At 31.9% G+C, this 24,518-nt stretch overlaps 2 protein-coding genes across 4 annotated transcripts; one reads left to right on the top strand and one right to left on the bottom strand.

The window, feature by feature from the left end:
* Positions 1 to 426: 426 nt before the first annotated feature.
* Positions 427 to 12,641, bottom strand: LOC130450500 (esterase FE4-like). The gene is made up of 6 exons (XM_056788918.1): positions 11,919 to 12,641; positions 6,066 to 6,203; positions 4,057 to 4,590; positions 3,005 to 3,325; positions 1,377 to 1,524; positions 427 to 770 (listed from the first exon to the last, which is right to left on the bottom strand). Exons 1-6 carry the CDS (start codon positions 12,051 to 12,053, stop codon positions 460 to 462), a joined length of 1,587 nt encoding a protein of 528 aa, XP_056644896.1. The 5' UTR covers positions 12,054 to 12,641; the 3' UTR covers positions 427 to 459.
* A 3,158-nt stretch (positions 12,642 to 15,799) lies between these two features.
* Positions 15,800 to 24,513, top strand: LOC130450499 (esterase B1-like). 3 transcript variants are annotated; one of them, XM_056788914.1, is made up of 8 exons: positions 15,800 to 15,936; positions 16,036 to 16,183; positions 20,847 to 20,984; positions 21,560 to 21,764; positions 21,826 to 22,154; positions 22,503 to 22,817; positions 23,611 to 23,761; positions 24,071 to 24,513. In XM_056788914.1, exons 2-8 carry the CDS (start codon positions 16,040 to 16,042, stop codon positions 24,376 to 24,378), a joined length of 1,590 nt encoding a protein of 529 aa, XP_056644892.1. In that variant the 5' UTR covers positions 15,800 to 15,936; positions 16,036 to 16,039; the 3' UTR covers positions 24,379 to 24,513. The 3 variants fall into 3 exon arrangements, with proteins under 3 accessions (XP_056644892.1, XP_056644894.1, XP_056644893.1); XM_056788916.1 differs by lacking the exon at positions 16,036 to 16,183 and having other exon boundaries at positions 15,813 to 15,936; positions 21,570 to 21,764; positions 24,071 to 24,402; XM_056788915.1 differs by lacking the exon at positions 16,036 to 16,183 and having other exon boundaries at positions 15,813 to 15,936; positions 24,071 to 24,402.
* Positions 24,514 to 24,518: the final 5 nt, after the last annotated feature.

Raw genomic sequence — 24,518 nt, 5'->3', positions numbered from 1 at the left:
AGATAGTCTAGAAGACGCTTATCAATTTCCGATTTCCGTGTTAGAAATCAAATAATTCGACAACCTTACCATTAAAGCTCGGTATAAGTTTCGACGAGATGTAGATATATAAGCAACGAAGCCATTATAAGAGGGTGGTATCAATTAAAAAACTAAAAAGTAATGAAGCTATTTTAAAAAAACATTATTTAAAACTTTATAGATTGATGTGATTTGAAAACGTGTTTTTCAGTTTTTCTAAACTTTATTTTTTCACCACATTTATGGAAGTTTCAAATCATTATTTCTTTTAATTGATCCCAAAGCATTTCAAAGATTGTATAGGAATCTCGTCCGATTTTTAAAGTTAATTGATTGTACTGAATACTGAGTCCAAGAACGGTGTTGGCCCTACTGAACACACTGTTTTTGGTAAAGAAACTATTCTTTCTTCAAAAACTTTTATTATAGTATCTATATTTACAACAAATCGGTAAAAAGAGGATTCAATTTAAATAATTGTTTCCATAATTTCATTTGTTCAGGTTCTGATTCTGTTAATGGTCTTAATTCGGTTCCGATGTCTAATAAATTTAGTTCGTTTCCACTAACTGGTTTCCATATTATATTCAAATCATTTCCTTGCGGTGTGGGGTTACCAGTTTTCGCGAAATTTGTCCATAACTTCACGAAATTCTTGATTGCTTTTTCCTCGATATCGCCTCTTTTCAGGACACCAGCTGCTATGTGTATATCGAATATGTAGCCCAACTCATCCCCGTGGCAAGTACCTTAAAAATCCAGACCATTAATCGTAGTTAAAGCATTATAACTACAAGGGGAATAAATAGAAGAATTAACAATATTTAAACTGATATTATGCTTTTGCTATGACTTCAACTCATTCCAAATAAATTGTGCTTTTTTTAAGTAATTTTTTCCTAATGATCTTCGAATATATAAAACATAAATAGATCCAATTGGAGGGCGTTTGTCATCATTGAAATTACACTTACTTTAAAAAAACACTCCTCAATGAGTAAACATATATTTCAATAATTACAATACCAAAACAAGATACTTTGCAAAAAAGTATTTAACATTATTTGCGTTTAGGTCCACAAGTATTTAGATAAATTGGTTCAAAATGTATTGAAAAACGAAAAAAAAAATCTTACTAGGCCAGATAGAACCATTCAAAAACTAACACATCTGAATTATTTAAGTTTTCCATTACGAATTTTGTAAATTCTATTACAAATTAATTTGTAGTTGTGATGAATACGATAAAACAAAAATCTTATCCGCCTGTTCAAATTCTATTATTCATAGGCGAATCTAGTTCCGAAGAATATATTGAAAATCAACTACATGTACATATGTATGATAAAAATTACCTGGTTCAGTTACCTTGCCGATATGCTTCAGTAGATTCAACCCCGCGTCCAGTGAGACTCTGTAGCAATAAACAGGATTATCTGACGTTTTGGCATGAATCTTAGCTGCTGCAATTATGCCTGCTACAAAGTTATAATCTGTGTGCAACTAAAAAAGTATAAAAACACTAAAATTTTAAACGAAAACATAACTATTTAGCAGGTTTGTAATCGTTCAAATGAATCCAGACCCCGATAAACTCAAAATTTCGTATGAAATATGATTCCCTCTCTTAAGAGATGAACTATAATAATTACTTTTTTCGGAAAACTATGAAAATATTCATTTGTAGCATTAGAATGGTAAGAACTTTTGACTGAATATATAAAAAGTGAAATTATATCAGTATTTCAAAAAATAATTAATAAAACGTAGATGGGATGATCAAATGTAGAACGATATTTAGAAGATTTCTTTTGCTGTACAAAGTAACAACCTATGGACATCGCTACCTTGACTTTGAGGGTAACAACTACTCCCATGTATAATTGCTACTTCTTTGAACGTCAGGGCCCCAGATGCAAAAATTTGGTAGCGTCGTCTTGATAATTGAGAAGCCAATTATAATTTCCATCGGATGTAGATTGAAAACTCATCAAATCCACCTGACCTCGCACAATAAAATCTTTTAGCTTTTTCTTGCGTTGGTGATTCTAAAAATTGCATCTTAAATAGTCCTCGATAGGGATTTAATAATATACTTTCATAGAATTCCAATAAAAACATTCTATTATAACATTATCTACTATAATATAATACAACTCAATTATTTCAACAGTGGGGTGCCACTGAAAATTGCAAAATCCTTCGTTACATTTCATTCTTTATGTAAAAGTGAAACGACTTTCTCTTATTGCTTTAAAACATCAAGAAATAAATAAAATAATTTTTGATATTCTCTTGTATAATCGATTTTCGTTTTTTTGTCTTTGAACTTCTTTACCACATCTTCCTTGTTATATGGAAGACTCGACTTTTACTACATCTTAATACTACTACTCGAAAAAAGATACATAAAATATTACTTCTCATTTTGAACGATTAATTTCGAAATTTTTAGACTAGGAAAAACTAGTTCTCACAAGCCTCTTCAGTTGAAACTAGTTTTTACTAATTAAATTATAGTTAACTACATCTTTTTATTGGGTAGTGGAAACTAGTATCAATTAAAATAAAATTTTACAGTTTGTATGGTAATTGTTGTGTAGCCCTAAATTGACTGCATGTACGGAGGTATTTCTACCATTGAATGGAGTCCCAGATAAGATTTTATCTCTTTGTATCCACCTTAGCCAGTGCCACGGCTAAGGTGGATACTAAATTAAAATTTTAAAACAATAAACTATTCAACTGGAAACACCATTTTTCACTAGTAAAGCTGGTTTCAACTGAAAATTCTATTATATGAGAAAAATCTAGAAAATTCTATTATTTCCTAGTGACAAATGTGAAAAAACTAGTTTTACCGCCAAAGGTACTAGTCAATCCTAGTTTTGACGGAATGGATTTGTGAAAACTAATCTTCCTTTGTCAAAATTAAAATTAACTGAAAAATGATTTTAACTGTAACATATATTCAATGTCTTACCGCGTATACATCCTTGGAAATAGGTTCTCGTGAATATATATCTTCCAAAGAATGTAATATACTTTTGATTTGGGGATCTTCACCGTTCAAACCAGGTGGAAGCAGCATAGATTTATCTGGTTTTTTCAATTCAAACTCATTTTTTCCAGTAGCTGATGCAATTTTTCTATAGAATTCGAACAATAGACCTTCTCTGTCACAAAATCCCATCATGATTGGTACTCTATTATATTGACTGGAAGATAGAACTTCTGCTGGCGGAGATGTGAGGATAGAAGTTGGATTAGGCTTCTCAATACATGGCGCTATCACTCTTATCGGCTATATAAATTAAAAACAAATGTTTTTACGAAAATGATAGATATTAATAAAAAATTAGATGGAGTATTTTATTTTTCTACTATTTGTGGAGAGCCTTTACAGTTTAAAATATGGATAAAGAACGATTTCGTGAGAACGCAATTATTTTGAGAGTTTAGACTCTTCCAGCAAAATATAGTTGAATTTATAAGCATACTGATTCTTTAAAGGTGTAGAATTCTCTGTCGTCTGTATTCAAAGCTTCAATGCTTAGAAAGTTAATTTGAATCTAGGAAGAACGTTTAATTGGAATATTTATCCACTATTATTCAAATAATATGGACGAAGAAATTGACGTTTCACTACATTGTCTCAAAAAAAATCCAAAAGAATGGCACAGTTCCTTGAATCCTTGTACATAGAGGACTCAGTAGTTATGATATTACCGACGATTAGACCGAGTTTGGAGTTGAAATCCCTTACTTTTGGATTATGGAACACCTCAGATGAAATCTTCATAGGTACGACAAACAACTCAGACTCAGACTCAAGCTCTTATTCACAAACAGAAGAAATACTAGGATTTAACATAGTAAAAGAGCTCTGCTCAATGATGCACGGAGGATTCTCCAATTAGATAGTTGAAACGAACAAGGAATTTATTTATTGGTAATATCATAGAGTCCTTTTATAATGTTATAAACGAGTATAAAAGTATTAAATACAGTTTTAGTAGATTACAAATTACTCACACTGCGAAACTTGTTCTGGGCTTCAAACAGATCCTCTACCGATAAATTTCTCAAAAGTTCTAAAGCTTCTCTTTCTGTTTTGATATCTTCTTTTATAGATTTGGCAAATTCTAATGTATAATTATTAGCAGAAGACCAGGGATTCAGTATACACCCACTTTGTAGAATAGCTTTGTGGAATAACCCTTTAGATGTCGGACTTAAAACATGATAGTGAACGCTTGCACTTCCAGCACTTTCTCCGAAAATGGTTACGTTCTGTGGATCTCCATTGAAGTTCCTGATATTCCTTTGAACCCATTTAAGACCTAGTTGTTGATCTTTTAATCCTGCGTTACCAAAAACATCTAAGGATACATCGTTTGTTTGCAAAAAGCCCAAAAATCCAACACGGTAATTGACAGCTACTAAAACGATGTCTTCGGTCATTAGGAATTCGGGGCCATATAACTTTGAACTATTGGAACCTCGAACAAATGCTCCGCCGTAGAACCAGACCATTACAGGCTTTAGTTCCTTGGACTCTTCAGGCAACTTAAACATAAAAAAATGTATAAATTCACTGTTTTATTTTAGTATTCCAAAGAGAATGTATATTATCACTAATTAATGGATGGATAGTTTAAAAGTTAAGATAGTTTAATCAGCTATTTAATCGGAAGTCTACTTTTTCGAAGACAATGTCTGCCGTGTCTGTAGACAAATCAGAGTAGCCGTCGTCTTTGCTGAATATATGAGAATTGACGAAAATTAAAACTGCTGTTTAAAATCCTTACATTTGAACAAGAAGCTCGTAAAAATATTTATATTGACACTTCGATTACGATTGAATCTTCCTAAGGTGAAATCTGCATTAAAATGAACAATATTTAAGTTTTTTGAAGCTGTGGAATAAAAAGGTATAGAAGATGAGTATTGGAGGTGATAATAAGTAAATATACATAATATCAAGATGAGATATATTATATCACAAGTCTTTTGTTATACTATTAATATTTGGAAGGCACATTTCGTTCAGCTTATATAATATAACGTTTTATCTAATTCTATTGATTTATATATATATAATACAAGTAATAAGAAAGAAGTAGACCACATTTTCTTCAATAAATGATGATCGGACTTCATGACATTAATTATAAATTAGATGTAACAAGTTTGATAATCTGATTGCAGTCATTTGATCACCCAGATAATTTTTCTACTAACAAAGGGATCGAAACTTCTAATGTATTTTTGAATTCGACCGGTTAATTTGACGTCTGTTAGTATATAATCAAAATTATACTTTATGCAAGTTCAACTGACTGAAATCAAAACCATATCTTGTTGTTCCAACCTGCTAATTTGGACAGTTCTTGGAACGGTTATTTTTTGCGCAATCTTGTCTATGCACGGTTCGTAAAACGGTAACTGTCTGGTTGGAACAAGAAATCTCTATTGTACTGTACTGTACCAAGAATGATGGATTGGAAGAAACCTAATGCGAGACAAGAATATTTCTTGATAACAATCATGCGCAGATGAAGGTCAGCTGATATTGGTTCCATTGATATTGCGTGCAAGCTGCAGTTTTAGGAAGAAATGAGTTTTTGATATATTGATTTAACGTCTCTCGCCAAGGATTTTTTCTCGTCTAGTTATACAGCTAAACTCAAGTTTGCCAATGGCAAGAGATTTGCGTAATGTCAAGCGACGAGTGATATTTGTCTATATAATATTTTTATCTTATTCTTTTTATTCTAAATGTGATTCATTGGACGTTGCCCTGCATCAAATCAAGCATCATATCAAGTGTATAAGGCAATATATTATTGGCATAGTTTACATATGTATATCTAATACTCAATATTATGTTTAGGTTCTAATCTGAACAAACCTCACGATTTATGATTTGACCGAGTTTTAACTACTAAAAAAATGAATATAATCTACAATCGAATCGGAACACGTATAGTAAGATGATTCTAGTTTCTTTAACATTCAAATATCTATAATAATTTCCTTACATTCTTCGTATATACATTGAGATGTAAACAATTTTCTGATCCCTCAACTATATTCGTCAAATCATTTCTTTGATAACAAGCATCACCATCTACGGTTGCTTCTTTTATGGTATTCCATGGTTCGATTGGTACTGGAGCCTGTAAAAAATAGACAGAATACATTTTATTGTAATTATTACGTATTATTATTACAAGAAGTTTCTAAAATAACATCGCATACTTCTGATCATTCCCCAAAAGGTACGAGGTGTGATGAAAAATGTGCCACACCCTCATGAATTCATACAAACAGTGATATGTCTTTCGAATGAGATCGTGTCTATCAGAAACATAGATCTTGAACAAGAAAACATCTAGATTTTTATCAAAAGGTGCCAAAAAAGCTCAAGCTCAGTTGTAAATGACTTTTACAAGAGGTATTAGAGCATTTGCGAACCGTTGTGCACTTACAGAGACTTGAAAAATGATCAAACAGTTTCTATTTTCTTGGTAACGTATCCACCGTACCCACCTGATTTCGCACTCTAAGACTTCTAGATCTTTGCGACAAAAAAAATATTTATATATTCATTGATGAAATAAGTATATGACTAGCAAAGGGTAGTAAAATTGTTTTTTCAAACAGGTAATTAATAAACTGGGATGCTATTGAGCCGGAGTATTGAGTACGGAGAAAGGCCAGCGACTTTATAATGATGACGATGATATGTGTTACAAATTTATTTTGATTCATACGTTTCTGATTACTAACAAACTTCTTATCTGTCCATATCCAATTTATTCACCAGATACGATACCCCGCGAATTCTGTTTTTTTCGAGAATGGCGAACGTGTTTAAAGGAAAACTCTTCATCATGGCGACGGTATATTCTACAAGTTGCTTTTGATAGGCCACTAATAATTTTTTTATAAGTCAAACGAGGGAAAAGTTCTGATATCATTCTTGATATTGTGAAGATTAGGAGCAGAAGAAAGCCAGCCATCTTAAATGAAGAGTGTAAATAGAAATTATTCCAGATATTCCAGATTAATTCAAATTTTAGTTAACCTCTTAGCTTCAGTTATAATAAAATAATTCAACGTATTTTTTCCTCATAGATCCGCTTATTACATAATTATTAGTAGAATTTGATGACATAATGATCAAATCAAAACAAATTTTATTTATCTCAATGATATGTATGATGATACAAGAATTATAAAATTAGTACCACTCATTATAATTAATATTTACTCGTAAGCTGAAAAATGAAAAGGTCATCATAAAATGGAAGATAAATAAAATAATTCACACCCTGAGGTTATTTGATTAACATTAAGTAATAATTAATAATAAGCTGAAAATCTGCTATTATTGAGTAAGTACTACAGAGATATTGATGTGTGAAAAAAAAAAAGATTTAATGAACATAGTTGTGCCAAGAAGTCTGAACGTTCCAAATTTTATCCCATTCCTCCTGAACTTACTACATATATGTTCAAAATTGCATATTTCCTTAGCCAGACTTGAACTCGCGATCATTCGACTGCAAGACGACGACCTAACCAAGCAACAGACCAACAAACAGAAAAAGAAACAGACGAATGAGAAGCAGACAAGAAAAAAAGGGACAACCGGATGAACAAACAGACGAACAAACAGACGCACAGACCAACAAACAGACGAACAAACAGGCACACAGACCAACAAACAGACAAAAAATAAACAACGAAACAGACAAGCAAACAGACAAGCAAACAGACAAGCAAACAGACAAGCAAACAGACAAGCAAACAGACAAGCAAACAGACAAGCAAACAGACAAGCAAACAGACAAGCAAACAGACAAGCAAACAGACAAGCAAACAGACAAGCAAACAGACAAGCAAACAGACAAGCAAACAGACAAGCAAACAGACAAGCAAACAGACAAGCAAACAGACAAGCAAACAGACAAGCAAACAGACAAGCAAACAGACAAGCAAACAGACAAGCAAACAGACAAGCAAACAGACAAGCAAACAGACAAGCAAACAGACAAGCAAACAGACAAGCAAACAGACAAGCAAACAGACAAGCAAACAGACAAGCAAACAGACAAGCAAACAGACAAGCAAACAGACAAGCAAACAGACAAGCAAACAGACAAGCAAACAGACAAGCAAACAGACAAGCAAACAGACAAGCAAACAGACAAGCAAACAGACAAGCAAACAGACAAGCAAACAGACAAGCAAACAGACAAGCAAACAGACAAGCAAACAGACAAGCAAACAGACAAGCAAACAGACAAGCAAACAGACAAGCAAACAGACAAGCAAACAGACAAGCAAACAGACAAGCAAACAGACAAGCAAACAGACAAGCAAACAGACAAGCAAACAGACAAGCAAACAGACAAGCAAACAGACAAGCAAACAGACAAGCAAACAGACAAGCAAACAGACAAGCAAACAGACAAGCAAACAGACAAGCAAACAGACAAGCAAACAGACAAGCAAACAGACAAGCAAACAGACAAGCAAACAGACAAGCAAACAGACAAGCAAACAGACAAGCAAACAGACAAGCAAACAGACAAGCAAACAGACAAGCAAACAGACAAGCAAACAGACAAGCAAACAGACAAGCAAACAGACAAGCAAACAGACAAGCAAACAGACAAGCAAACAGACAAGCAAACAGACAAGCAAACAGACAAGCAAACAGACAAGCAAACAGACAAGCAAACAGACAAGCAAACAGACAAGCAAACAGACAAGCAAACAGACAAGCAAACAGACAAGCAAACAGACAAGCAAACAGACAAGCAAACAGACAAGCAAACAGACAAGCAAACAGACAAGCAAACAGACAAGCAAACAGACAAGCAAACAGACAAGCAAACAGACAAGCAAACAGACAAGCAAACAGACAAGCAAACAGACAAGCAAACAGACAAGCAAACAGACAAGCAAACAGACAAGCAAACAGACAAGCAAACAGACAAGCAAACAGACAAGCAAACAGACAAGCAAACAGACAAGCAAACAGACAAACGAACAGATTAACAAATAGACGAGCAAACAAACACACAAACAATCATACAAATGAACTAATAGACAAATTAAAAGTGTAAGTGAGAATAAAATCTCAACCATGCTTGAGTACGTGTATATGTGAACAAATTCGATACTTTTTTGGTGCCCACATTTTCTTCAATTATCCGGTTTGGTTTCCTCCTTTGCATTTAAAAACATTTTATAATTTCGATAACAGAAAAATACAGTAGGATAAGCGACAAATGGTTAATATAATAGTTGTTAAGATTGTGAGTTATCTCAATAATGTTTATTTTGTTCAGTTCATCGAACTCCTAGTGATTGATATTGGTAGATAGGGAATTAAACTATTAAATTGGGTGAGATTGGAATTACTCAATTATGAAAATTGATCAATGTTTGTGCACTGGGTTAATGTCAATTTGTACTAGATATTCTCATCTGCTGTAGAATATTTGTTTAAACATTAAGGATATTAATATGGTTATATGAAATTTGAAAATACATTTTTATCAAAATGGTGTATGATCTACTATAAAGAACAGGTGTTATTAGTTTTTTGAAGCCTGGATCTTTTTATGATATTCGGCTATTTTTGTTTTAAATGTACATTGTTTTCTAGGTGTAAAATATGTGAATTTCGTGATTAAAATTGATTTTACTTGTACATTATTTTATTATTGACAATTCTAGATAACATAATATATTGTTGTGAAACGTCGACAAATTTTACACCTGCGAATTTCATTCGAAATTTATTCAGATAAGAAGCATACGGGTATTTGACATAGAAGTTTTATATCAGAATTTGGCTCTATATGTTAAACTCATATACCGACTTGACCGAAATAAATACTCAGTTCATAAAAGGATCTATAGTTGAAAATATAAAATGAACTTAACAAGTAGTCGCCGAGTGGGAATGTTATTGCTTCTCGTTATTTGGAATCAATATCTATTTTGGATATTTTGATATTTGTATATCAAATTTCTCAAGTATAAACCGTACGTCTCTGTTGGAAGTTTAGTTTCAAGTAAGGAAATTCTAAAAGAAAAAGAAAGACGTAAAATAATTGACAAGTTTTATTAACAAAATCATGATACGAAGAAATCGTTCACGATTCATCACTGGGAATAGGCAGACATATAAAGCCAGGATTAGGCAAAAAAGCCAAAATAGAAGAGAAATGTCTTACGGTAAACTGGGAGTTAGTTAGCGACAAAATGTAGTTTAAAAATTAAGAAAATCAGCATCCAAATATTTCCAAATGAAACAAAAATAAAAACTAGTAATAACGAGTTTTCGCTTGTTAAAACTTTGGAAATAGTTATCGACGATGAGTTATATTTTACTTTTGACGGGAATGAACGGAGAGTATCAAGACACCTAGTTGTTATTGTCAGAAAGGCGAGGAAGTACCTTCAGAAGTTTATTTCAAAATAAACAAAAAGTTCAATTCGAAAGTTTTAGTATAGTTCGCGATATCTTTTCGTGGTTGTTCTTCATCATACATTTGTCCTTCTGGGAATTCTGTAACCGTCATAATACGTAAAAAAAGAGTATATTAGATCTAGATTAATGCTGTTCATAAAGAAAGAGCATCCCGAAGGAAATTTTGTGTTTTTTGCTCATTATGCAAAGGAAGTTGTGGCAACTTTTGCAAAGTTGATTGAGAAGTCTAGGAATGTTCTTAATGTGCCTCTATTGAAGCATTTTCAACGTTTTTGGCGAATATTTTGAAGGTTACTACGAATTTTTTTCCCGATACCCTTAAATGTATTTTGGTGAATTATCATTTCTGATTCAGCATTCAGTTGATTGGGCAACGTAGAGACATTTAGCACGTCGATTACAATATTAATGATTTGAAGAAATGTCATTTATTAATAATAAGAACAGCTCAATATTCCAATAGATATTAATATTTGTTATTAATTTATCTTTCTCTCGATAAAGACCGAAATAGATCAAAAAGTTAATTTTTTTCCTTTTTTTTTAACCTAATTTTCAGAAGAAACCTGAAACAGTTTAGCAACAAATACATTTAAAAGGGTATAAGAAACAAAAAGTTCGAAAAATTGATAAAACTTGATATTATCAATTTATTGTAGTAAGAACCACTGGGTCGTTAACTGTTGCGTTTTATTTAGCTTGCAACAAATTATATTTCGGCATTCTTTTCTGCAATACAACGTATAATACCTAGATTTCTTCCCCAAAAAGCTATCTACTGTATCTAATGAAACATATTTCTTCACTATTTCCTTCTTGTTCGTTCATTGAATTCATGCTTAAAACTTAAGACTAATTTCAATACAAAATGAGTCATAAAGGCACATATTTTCGTATCAAACTTATGTATTGAATGACAAAGTTGAGGCCGTTTGGCAATTGGGCATTTCCATTTCGTTTGATTGGCGGAATTCGAAACTAAAATAATAGTTTGCCGACATATATTCGGCATGTGAGCAATTCCGAATAGCTCAGTCGAAATCAGATTAAATTAAGTATGTATTGCGACGAATAGGCAAAAAAGTACCAAGATTACAATGAACAGATTAATCTATACAGATCTAATATAACTTTATTCGTTATGGTTTAAAATATGTCATATGCAGAGCCAAAGCAAACACGTACACGTGGCTATAATTGATTGTTGATAGCCAATTGAAATAATTTTCATAGAGTAAGTAGTTTATTTTAAATTCTAAATATTAACTTACAGATGTTATAAAAATAATATAAAAATAAACTAAACATACGCTCAAATATTGCCAAGATCGAGCAAATTTTAAAATATTCTATGGATTATAATGAATAATGAATCTACCTTAAATCTCAAATCTCCTACTGGTGGTTTTCCAAATGGTATACCCAAAAAGGAGTAGAATTTATCTCCGAGTAAGTTTGTTTTTTGGCATCCTCGTAGTTGACCTTCCACAACAGTAACAACTGGAAATTGCATGATTCTGACGTACGTTATGTAACTTGACAGTAGAAATGTTAATATACTAATGTGTTGTTTACCGTGAGCTATCAAAATAATTCGATAAAAGATTGCGAGGACATCTATATTTTATAAAAGATAAAGTACGAGGTGTGTACAAAAAATAGAGTAAATTATTTTATTGAAAACAAAATCGAAAAAGCAGCTTATAATTTTAATTAATCTTAATCTCATCCAAATGATTGTCATTGAGCAACAATATCTTTTAGAGAATTTATTTTCTGTATTTTGAGGGTTCTATCTGTTTCTATATGTATCCGTCTATCTGTACACTTAGCTCAATCATTATAGGTGTGATAAAGAAAATAACAGATTTCTTCTACGACCATTTTAGTTAATGCTTGAAAAAAAAATATGAAAAGGTACAGACGAACAAGCTTACAGCGCCACTAGAACTTAAATACAATTTCCATCAATTTCAACTTGGACCGATAATATTTCAATTAACTAACACTAATTACATCCTATAAATCACTTCTTCACCCCCCGTATAACTTGAATTATTCGCCGCGTATCTTCAGTTGTCAAATGACCCACATTACTAGTGGGAGAGAGAGAGAGAGAGAGAGATTCGTTGGAAAATTTTTAGGTAGGATAAGGAAAATTTGTTATAGGGGTTTGTTTGAAAGGTTTGTTGGAGTTTGCCCTAATATAGGAGTTGCTCCTCTGTAGGACTGGGACTCTGAAAGTTGCGGGGGGTTGTGTTTGCTCACCAGGCCGGAAAGAAGAATAAGCGAATGACCATTGGCTAGAAGAAAACGAACAAAGAGAGATTTAGTCAGTAAAAACGGCTCTTGGTTAAATCAGGGAGTTTTTCCGTTTGTATTTTTTCTATTTTTGAAATAGTTAAATAGGGGGCGGGCGGCTGCATTATTCTCTATCGTAAGAAATTTGGTTGGTGAACCGGATCACCAGGTTACAGACGAGACGCACACTACTATCAGCTTCTGCCTTATATGTGCTCCAGCAATAATTAAATAATGTTTTAAAGTGTTTAGTATTGGACAATTTTAGTCTAGAAACTTTTGTTTTGTGCAGTTACAGTTAACTTCTTTTTTAGAAATATCTAGAATATAATTTATAGCTACTCATTAATAGATGGCGCCACCCGCAGCGCAGTTAGTTGGCGAGTAGCTGTCTACGTCAAGTTATGAGCATCTTCGGTAGATGGCGTGTAATTGCTATAATTTGAAACCTAATTGACGTAATATATATTACGCATTTTAAGTATGAAACTCATTTTAAATATTTAAAAAAACGAATGTTTAGAAAAAACTACAATGTCAGAAAATGATATATTTCTCCCTCACTTGATTTGCAAGGACTTTTGCTCTCGTTAAAAATATGGGATTTTCTATAAAAAGAATTTTCTACGACCTGGTCTGGAGATAAATCACTTTTTCAAATTATCTGTCTGAAGTCATTCTTATCTTCAATTTTCGCAAGTTTCTTCCGATCTTTTTTTGAATGTTTCTTATAATATGAATAAACACCCCGTTTTTATTTGATAATATTTTACCGTACCGAGATCAGACCTAGAGCTAACCGTAATCAACATTATAGTGTGAATGTATCCTGAAAGTGTAAGCATACGTTTTATGTCGTCGGGGTCAAATTCCAATCGACAGTTATGGTAATTGTTGCTTGGAGAAAACTCATAAAACGTGAACAAGCAGGTCCGGACAGGCCAGATACGAAGGGGCCTCGAAGGTTCTTTCATCAATTATTGATACGGAATTCTCAATTAGTGAAGAAATTCAGTTATTTAATTTTCTCATTCTGATTTTGAAAAAATCTCTTATGAAAGCTTTGATAGCAAATTTCGAATTGACTATGCTTTAGCTTGAAGCTTAGTATAAACACTGCTCTAGCAAGTTGAAGACAGAGGGAATAATGCGCATTTAAAGTATTGTAGGCAAAAAGAAAAACCTTTACATGTGCTATTAATTTTAAGCTAAACAAAAATGCAGGGAAAGATGTGGATGTAGATGTGGACTGATGTCTGGTGAAACATCAAAAGATAAAGCTGACTCTATTTCAACATTATAAAATTGTATATTTTTATACCATTATTACTAATCTTATCGAAGATAATCGAAAGACTAATGAAAAACTGTCTATTACTCTTTCTTTTCAAACATAAAATCTTGATAGCTCAAAAATTTCTTTCCCTATATAATAAATGCCCTTATGACGCTATGTTTTTTGTTCTCAATGAGAACGATTTTTCGTGATTTCGCTAAGGCCTTCTATTGAATTGATAATGGAATTCAATTCAACTGAGAGACCTATCCATAGTTGTCCTACCAGAAGAAAAAATCTGGACATCTACCCACCTCTAATCTGTTAAAAAATTTCATTAACTTCAATGCGCAAAAATGATTTTGTGGCAGAATTCTATAATCTACATTAGACTGGCATAATTCAATATTTAATAAGATATTAATATTTTAATATAATTATTATCAAGCCAAATTGTTATTTCATATTATCTAATTTAAAATTGTGTCGCTTTGTCCAAAAAATTCTCTATTTTAGACTATCCGAGGATGAGTTATGAAGAAATATTTTACGCAAACATAAGCTTTTCTTCGGACCCGAAAAATATTGACTCTGTCTTGAAATTCGAAACATTTCCCTCGGTCGAAAATCATAATATGTATTTGCATAAAAATCTAACTGAATTTCTTCTTCTTCGTAAGTGCCAAAACACTTTTTCAGGTACTTGATTTTTAAAAATCTTCCGAGAGAGGGACCCTAAACCCCTATTTTGATTTTTGATAGTGCTAATCCATATCCCCCAGGTTTTAGCCGAGGACCCGAATGGTCCCAATCCGAACCTGTGTACAAGTGTATAAATGGCGTTTGTGATACACTGAGAAAAAAATTTAATTACGGCGTATCCTATACAACTATTTTGGTAATTTTAAAAATTAAAGTTGAATGTAGAGATGATCTATCGCGGTAGATTCTTTCATATCGTGTTTAAGTATTTTCCAAGATTTTGGAAGAATTATTTACTCAATGTTGTGAAGATTGAATTGATATGGAACAAGACGGAGTGCAATGTAATGCAAAATGGAATAAATAATGATCAAAAGTATGTACAGATGAAGCTAGATTCATGCAAAGTATTGCATACAACTTAAATGCTAGTTTCAATTTTGGAAAAAATCTGTAAAATCAACTGTTTCTTTTTCTACGATGAATCTAAACTATCCATTGTTTCTTGATTCTCGTTACTGGAATATATTTAGAAATTCGATTCGTTTTATTTTATTATGTCAAAGGATAGAAGAAGTACTCTACGTAAACTATGTATAGAAAATATTAGTTTTGTTCAGTGGTTACTATACAATGAAAATGACCCTAAGGTCAAAGCACGTGCAGGATCATCAGGTGGAATATTTTGACCTAGTAAGAAATCAATCCGTTCAATTAGTCTGGCCATAGGATCGACTCACCATAAAAATCGAGTCAAAGAGCTCTCGATTGAGCGGTTACTACTTCTATTGGAATGTACAATCGATATATATTTGAAAAAACCTGATAATTTCATGATATTAATGAATGAGGAACATTCAATTCAAAGTTTTTAATATTGCATATTGGTTATAATCAATTATCTAATGTCTTTTAGACTATACCCTGTTTAAACAGAGCGTGTTAAATAATCTTTAACCTTGGACAGATAAAATTTTATTAGTTATTGCTTCAGTTTGCTGAAGAGTCGAAGTGCATTGCACTACGGTGAAGTGTTTTCAATATTAAGGATCTTGACGTTCAACCTGTACAACAAAATTAGAAAACCTTGAGTATAAGAAATAAATTACTGATAATCGTAAGTAGGAATTTCATATTTTTCTATAAATAAAATTCATAATGAGTCAATGATTACTTTCCTTACACTATAATACACTATATTTCTTGAAAAAATTAGCCCCATGTCAGATATTGAGAGCCCAGTCGTGGAGACCGAACAAGGCAAATTGAGAGGATGTATAAAAAAAAATTTTGATGATGAAGAATTTTATTGTTTTCTAGGAGTTAAATATGCGAAGGCCCCTTTAGGGGACTTCAGATTCCAGGTAATATTTTTTAAATAATGTTAGTTTTTAATTTAAGACCACTGTTGAGATTGAACAAATTAGTATTAGTAAAAAAATTCCAAAAGATTTTAAATCATTTTCTATATAATTTCCATTCAATACTAAGAATAGTTGATTGCTATCTATAGATAACAAGCTCTCTCTTATCAACTTGTAAATTTAATTATGTAAATTCGAACTGTAGCGAGTACATGAAATCAAAGTTTAAATAGAAATTTGGTTATAAGTTCCGAAGTCGATTTGTATATATCTTTCCATTGTATTAGAGTATTCTACTTTGGAATAACTTATAATCGATAAAATATTGTATTCCTACCATTTCTTACATAAAACTCATTATTTTCAAAAATGATGATTAGCGCATTACATTCATTATAACACTTCAGAGTTTTCTCTTAAATTCAGTTCATTTTTCATTCGTTAATAGAATTCACAGCAGTTTATTCAAATTATTCTGTTTGTTTATTTGTCTCTTCAAATGGAATTGAATATGGTGGGGAAATCAAGCTTCGACGAGTGTATATCTAAATTTCTAGTGACGCTGTGGAGCCTCCATTTTGATCCTTGCATAAGTTACAGCGTTGTCAATTGTATGTCATGAAATTATAGCGCAGGTGTGTCAAAAACATTCTCACAAAAATTATGTTGAAATATATCTCGCCTAAAAAAGCAGTTGTTGTTATAAAGTAATCATAAACAGAATTTAAGGAAGTCAATAAATAATAAACACTAATTTCAGAATAATAGCAATTTATGAATCACCTTCTCTTATGTATGTTTTTGTTCATTATCAATTCTAGTTTTGGATTTTACTGTTTAAAGTTGTATTTTATCAAAGAGAATTGATCAGGGTATTTGGGGACAATTGAATAACATAGGTGTGTGTAATAAAGAAAACGTTTTCGAAGATAGGAATGGAAGTTGTGTCGTTTGTTTGTCAATTTATAAACTAATACTAATAAAGTGGACAGAAAATTTGAATGTTTTACTTCGGTAAACGCTTGAAGAAGATATTCACGAAATATTCGACGTTTTAGAAATAACGTCATCAATAGTCTTGTCATCATTTTCTTGCGTTTAATATTCATAAATATCCTTAATCATTTATTTTTATCTATTTTTAAAATAAAGCTTTTTAGTTAACAACTCCATCATCTGTCTTCGGTCTTCGTGTTAGACATGTTTAAGAAAATTGTGCAACAGACAAATATAAGTAATCTCACTACAGTACGATAATACCATGCCGTCCCTGTACTATACCCGATCTAACGGCTTCTTCAGCGATGCAGCGACTTTTTATTTATGGTATATTATGTACCCATTGATTTCAATGAATATCGATGACGCGCTGCGTTTCGTTTGGGATGTTCACGTGGTGATCCCGCACTGATCATTGTTTTGGATTACTATTTTTCTACGATAAATAGACTTTAGGAATATTAATTGTGTATATATTTCGTTTTAAACAAATCAAGAAGTTAAAGTTAAAGTGAAAAATCCCATTAGATGTAAACTAGCTGTAGATTAAACTGAGTTACTATGTGTTATCAATATAAAGTGCGAAGAATTAAATAGAGGAAACATGAATTTAAGCGATAAAAGCATTAAGGATAACGTAGTAATCGAGAAAAATAATATGGAAAAACAGTATGATGCGATATAAAACATGCGCAAGACCCTTTCTCAAGTATGTAAATGAAACAAGAAAAATTAACAACCAATAGAATAATGTGGCAGACAGATATAATAATGGAAAGAACATATGAAGGAATAAGCCTCAGAGATAGGTTGAGAAGGCAGAATATTAGAGAACTAGAAAATTAGGAATCAATAAGATAGGACAAACGTAAACGAGGTTAGAGATAATCAAATGGGCAAAAAACTGAGACCTAAATACACTAGGCTGAGCTACGAAAAGTGGAGCTTAGTATCTCAAAAAGAAAGATAACGAATCCTTTCAAAAAAGTAACTTAATATATACTTTCAACTTTCCGATTCAGAATCGTTATACAGATTAATCATTTATTGATATATCATTTCCGTAAGTTTTGTTGAACGTGAATAAGACATTTTCAGAAAACAGTGGTCACGTTTTTCCATTAAAACTTTTCTACTAGTTTTTGTTCTCCCTCAACGAAAAGCTATTTACTTAAGTACGTCCTAATAAATATTAGTTTCACCTGTGTATTCTATTTCTATGAACTTTTTTTAATGTTTAATATTGCATTACGCAATACGTTGCTATCTGCATAAAGGTTGATTCTTATTTTAGGTACGTTCCATTTTCGTCTCTTATCACTTCCTTTCCTTTCACATAAAATAATATTAAATGAAAATTAATGTGTGCATACTCATCCTCCTTCCATATACATTCCTTTTCGAATCCTTTACGTTTAATATTATTCGAAACGTATTTTTACCGGACAGGCTGAAACGTGTGGTATCGTTAGTGTGAACATAAATGCGTTTCAGTTCTATACAATTTATTATATGGAGTGATTTGAAAATGAATGACGAGAAGCTGATTAAACTGGTTAGGCAAAAACGGCTCTTTATGATTTCAAAAATATTAGGTACAATGACAATAATTTCAAGTTCTGATCAGCAATGGCAAAAGAACTAAACGTCGCATTGGTGTCATAATCTAGGAGTTCTTTGTACGCAAAATCGTCTCTCAACTTAATCCGTTTTTTCTTCTTTCACATATTCTTATATTTCAGCGATCACTACTCAAGTTTAGCACTTCAAGATATTAAGTTCAGTTTCAAATTCTGTCATTAACTTGATACGGACGGTACTAATATGTTTATTGTTTGGAAGAAAATTGAGTCCTGTTGTCTTTTGTCGTATAAATTTTTTGCGTACTTCTACCAAGACCTTCTAACGTAATGATAAATTATCGAAACAGCATTTTTGGATTTGTACAGTCAACAGTGTTGGTGGCAGTATGTCAAGAACCACTTCAATCAACTTGATACTCTTTTTATTAGTGGAATTTGAGGCGATTTTTGTGATAGTTTTTGTTTATAAACGTTTTACACTGTGATACTTTTTCACACTTAAAAAGGCTATAAAGCTTTACAAAGCTTTACAGAGAAAGCCTGTGTGAAGCACCTATATATATATTGATTGTAACTTGTTATAATATTTCCACGGAGGAAATTCTGTTGTGAAAAGTTTGTCTCATTTCTGATGATATCTAAGGGAGATTTTGAGATCTTGGCAAGAAAACGTTTGACGTTTTAGAAATAACGTCATCAATAGTCTTGTCATCGTTTTCTTGCATTTAATATTCATAAATATCCATAATCATTTATTTTCCTCTAGCATTAAAATAAAACTTTTTAGTTCTCTTATATAGTATAGTAAACATTAACAACTTCATCATCTGTCTCCGTGTTAGACATGTTTAAGAAAATTGTGCAACAGACAAATATAAACAATTTCACTACAGAAGCCTTTGTTGAAATATGATTTCGATTAATATCGATGCCGCGCTGCCTTTCGTCTGTGATGTTCACGGCCTGATTCCGCAGTGATCATTGTTTTGGCTAACTATTTTTCTTCGATAAATAGACTTTCGGAATGTTAATTGTGTATATATATCGTTATAAACTAATAATTGAAGAGGCTAGAAAACTTTACAAAGCAAAGAAATATGTGAGTTTATTGATTTTGTTCCTCCTTGTTCTAAATGATGGACATAGAACATAGAGGAACAAGAAAAAAAGATGGTATCCAGAGGTGATGGAAGACCTAGAGAGAGAGAGAGGAATTTGGGACTGGAAAACGAAAGCAAAAAATACGAAAGAATGGAAGGGAATCACTTGCATGTTATGTGCCTTGAAGGCCTACGTGAAGCACATTAAATTTTTATGAGAAAAAATTCACATATGTGTAAATTTGCTCAAGTACAGCACAATTACTTCAGTATTGTTTCACATTTGAAACTACATACAAGAAAATAGCAGATAAGATGAAAGAAGACATCGAACTGGAAGAAATTAATCAAGATGGGGAAGTTACATCTGGAAAAAAATAATTTTAATATAAATAGGAATGTTGCGGAATAGTTAAGTCAATCGTTGGATTAAAGTTAGTTCATTCGTTTTAGTTGTAAAATTATAATTTTTTAGCTAGCTCAGAATTGTAGTCGTGTAAGAAATCTCAATTTTTTCAGAAATTAATCTTATATTGTCGATTCCTATTCTTGAATCTTAACAATGTAGTTCGAGGCAATTTGTTCTTAAGCCCAAATTTCTGGGCAATGAATTTTCAATATGATTTTTTGAAGTGTTCCTTTTTTCTGAAGTTTGTTTTTCAATTCTATTATAAAATACTTGAAAAAATTCAAAAATCCGCAACTTTCCAGTACGCAAAATAGTCGAAAATAGGATTTCAGACTTTTAATTTTTTTTAATTCATAATTTTTGAACATGTCGTAATTTTTAGAGATGATCTACGAATTCTTCGAACTATAATTACCCACTCTCAAGCTCTAGTCACTCCAAATCAGTGAAATGTGAAAAAGATCTACATCAGCTCTTACATCATATTCTAACTATCTTATATAGCAAATTCAAAATGAACAAATTTTGAAGAACACTTATGCATATCAAGTATATTGATAATATTTTTCAAGGAACCACAACCACTTGAACATTGGACTGGAATTCGTGATGCTTCACAAGAAGGAGAACCGTTTATCCAAAAAGACTTCGTCGCAAAAAGTATTGTAGGAAGTGAGGATGCTTTGCATCTTAATATTTTCACGAAAAAGGTAATATCAACCTGATATATTTATTTATTTGTAAATATGAATAATAGTTACTTCACTCTATAGGGGTTTTCTTAGAAATATGCTCCGCTTAAACCATAGGTCTCAGAAACGGTTCTTGGACAACTCTTGTTGTATTCAATACGACTGAATTCAATAAATTCCTCTCTGGTAATTGATCGATTCATCATAATTTTCACCTTTTGTTTTTGGCTCTTCCTGTATCCTCTTTCCAAGTAAAATTCATCTATTTTGGATTGAATTGAAGCACTGCGGCACTGCGATGCGACTATCCTATTCCTAATCATATAAAAAGTACTTTCAGTTTAAAAAAAAAAACAGGAAAGAGACATGGGTAACATAATTGCATTTGTAACTGTGGGTAACCAATAAAGAGTGTTTTGGACAATTTTTTTAGATAAACTAACGATTCATCTCAGAATGATCATATCTCAATACAATTGGTGTGATACTGGTGATCGTAGCTTCATTGGTTTTGTTGAGCTCTAGTTTCAATACCATAATGTGTGAAAATCAAATTTTGAAACGTTAATATTTCGATGATATTTGATTTACAGCCTATTCCAGATGCTTCTAATCTAAATCCTGTAATGGTTTGGATACACGGTGGAGGTTATACAGAAGGACGTAATAGCACTACATTATACGGTCCAGATTACCTTATGACTGAAAATATTGTTCTGGTATCTATTAACTACCGTTTGGGAATCCTAGGTTTTCTGTGTTTTGAAGATCCTTCATTGGAAATTTATGGAAATGCTGGTTAGTCGCCTCAAATTTGATTTGAATAATTGTAACCAATGAATATGTATTTTCCGAACAGGTATGAAGGATCAGGTTCAAGCACTGAAATGGATTAAAAAAAATATACAGAATTTTGGTGGGAATCCAAATAATATAACAATATTTGGGGAAAGTGCAGGAGGGTCTTCAGTTCACTACCACATGATGAGTTCGTTATCTGAAGGGCTTTTTCACAAAGCTATTATGCAAAGTGGAACAGCAACGGCTTTTTGGGCTGAAGGTAGGACTTATGCTCAAGAATTTATGGAATTTATTGGAAAGGGAGATTTGACAAAGAAAGAACAGTTGAATTATCTGAGAGCTTTACCAATCGAGGAATTGTTTGCGTCTCATTATAATTTTACAAACGTAAGTGAATGGGTATACAACATTTTTAATACAACAAAAATATTATGAATTATTAGAAAAAATTATAAATCAGATAGAAATTGAAATCATTTTTAACTTCAAACGTAAATTCACAGTTCTGAAAAGTCGTTAATTCAATTTGGAAAATATTTAGAGAATAGTTTCACAAATTAAAAGTATCAACTCGATGGAAAATTTAGCGAATATCAGGGATTTTACAAAACGATTAATAATTTACCAGGAATATCCCAAAATTTGACTGCTACAGCTTTTCTGTAGCATCAGCTTGATTATGAAATTGGTGTTGTAAATGTTGATATTAGAAGTATCATTTAATTTTTTTTTCAGTCGTTGGCTATAAAATCTTTGAAGGTGGTAGGACCAATTGTGGAGGAACCTAATGATGGAGCATTTCTCACAAAATCTCCGTTTGAAAATATGATTTCCGGAAATTACAAAAAAATGCCGATTTTATTAGGATACAATTCGAACGAATGTATGATATTTTCTACAGAGGCTATAAAACATGAAATACCAATGAATGAATCGAGTGCAGCTGAAATGATTTCGCGTATTCTAAATATTCAATTAATACACCAGGATATTGTTAAACTTGATGAAAAAATAAAAAAGGTTTATCCAAATCCTGAGGATTACTATTTGGTAAAGTATTTTTTATAAGTTTAGTATTATAAAAATCGTTTGATATGAATCAATCACTGCAGGGAATATTTTTGATTTCACTAAATATTACTTCCAACTCTTATCAATTCACTGATAATGAATATAAAAATAGTGGAAGATAAAACTAAGGCGACGATAAATCGAAATGAAAGGAAACATAGAATAAAACAAGAAGAATAAAAAATACAGCAAAACAAAAGTTTTAGCATAAACTTAAAACAAGATGAAAGACTGAAGCATAGTATGAACGTGTTGATTAGACCAACTGGAAGATGCAGTTTTCTGCTAAAAAGGAAATGTCAGGATATACGAAAACAAAAAAGGAACATACGGATTTCAGATATAAGATAAGAAAGTTTGAATATAATACCAAAACAAAATCGTGGAAAGACTTCTGGGATGGTATGACCACGTCATAAACATGAGAGAAGAAACAAGAAAAATAGAATAGGAAGATCGACGGGGAAATGGACGAAAAAAATAAACATGGCAATTGTAAAACGAGGAATATGGTGACAGGAAATGAAATAAGAGATACAGAACAGGAAACAGCTGTTGAAAAAAGAGACCACGCAATGATTCAACAAGTCTTGTACTTAATAGCTAGAAAACCATCAGGATTAAGGTACACTGAAAACAACTTGATAAAAATAGAGGCGACAGCTGTACTGGTTTGTTTATAGTAGCGAGAAGCTAACGCGTTTATCTTCTATAGCATCATCAGTGGTTAGGTTCGTCATTCAATATATTTCTAAAATAAATTTATTTTCAGATACTGTCAGATTTGTATTTTATTATGGCAGTTATCAGTACTGCAAGACTACATTCCAAAACATCTAATGAACCAGTATTTTTGTATAGGATGTCCTTAGACGCGGAACTCAATTTGTTCAAGCGCATTCTCAAGATTGATAATTTCAAAGGTATGTTGTAATTCTGATTAACTGTAATTTGTTTTTGGTATCAAAGTCAGCTTTTTAGTTATTATATCTTGGTTTGTAATGTAATTAATTTGTTATCAATACCAATTTCTTGATGTTTTGAATTAGCTTTCTTGACTGGTATTGAAGAACTAAATTGAATATGTATAAACGTCGACTTTTCAAACTTTTCCTAGCATTTTCTATGTGTCACAAAGATGGATGCATAAATCCACCTCTACACCGGCGATTACGTTATACTTTAATTTGTTATATAAATCGTATGGCTTGGTAAGGAATGTATGTTTTTAGGAGCCGCGCACGTAGATGATTGTGGTTATCTCTTCACTAACTATGTTTTACCACGCCCTAAAAAAGATACACTAGAGGATATTTCTGTTAGAAGATTCGTAAAATTGTGGACCAATTTTGCAAAATATGGAAATCCCACTCCAGAAGGAAACGATTTGGATATAATTTGGAAACCATTTGAAGAGATTCATGAATATTTTTTGGATATAGACGCTAATTTGGTATTGGGAAATAAACCAGAAACAGAACGAATCCAACTTTGGAAAGATATATTTCAAGGAAATTCTAGAACTGCAAATTTATTGTAAATAAAAATTTTAATGAAATTGTTATTTGATCCTTTGATTTTTATCATTTTTTTCATTATTTGCTGAAGTTTTGTTTGGCATTTGAACAACATTTTAATAGTTTACGCTTATTCAATACAAATATGTGTGAATATCAGTCG

This window comes from Diorhabda sublineata, chromosome 11 (genome assembly GCF_026230105.1).
Source record: "Diorhabda sublineata isolate icDioSubl1.1 chromosome 11, icDioSubl1.1, whole genome shotgun sequence".
NCBI lineage: Eukaryota > Metazoa > Arthropoda > Insecta > Coleoptera > Chrysomelidae > Diorhabda > Diorhabda sublineata.
The sequence above is the reverse complement of the archived record's forward strand: the minus strand, read 5'-3'. Positions and strand labels throughout refer to the sequence as shown.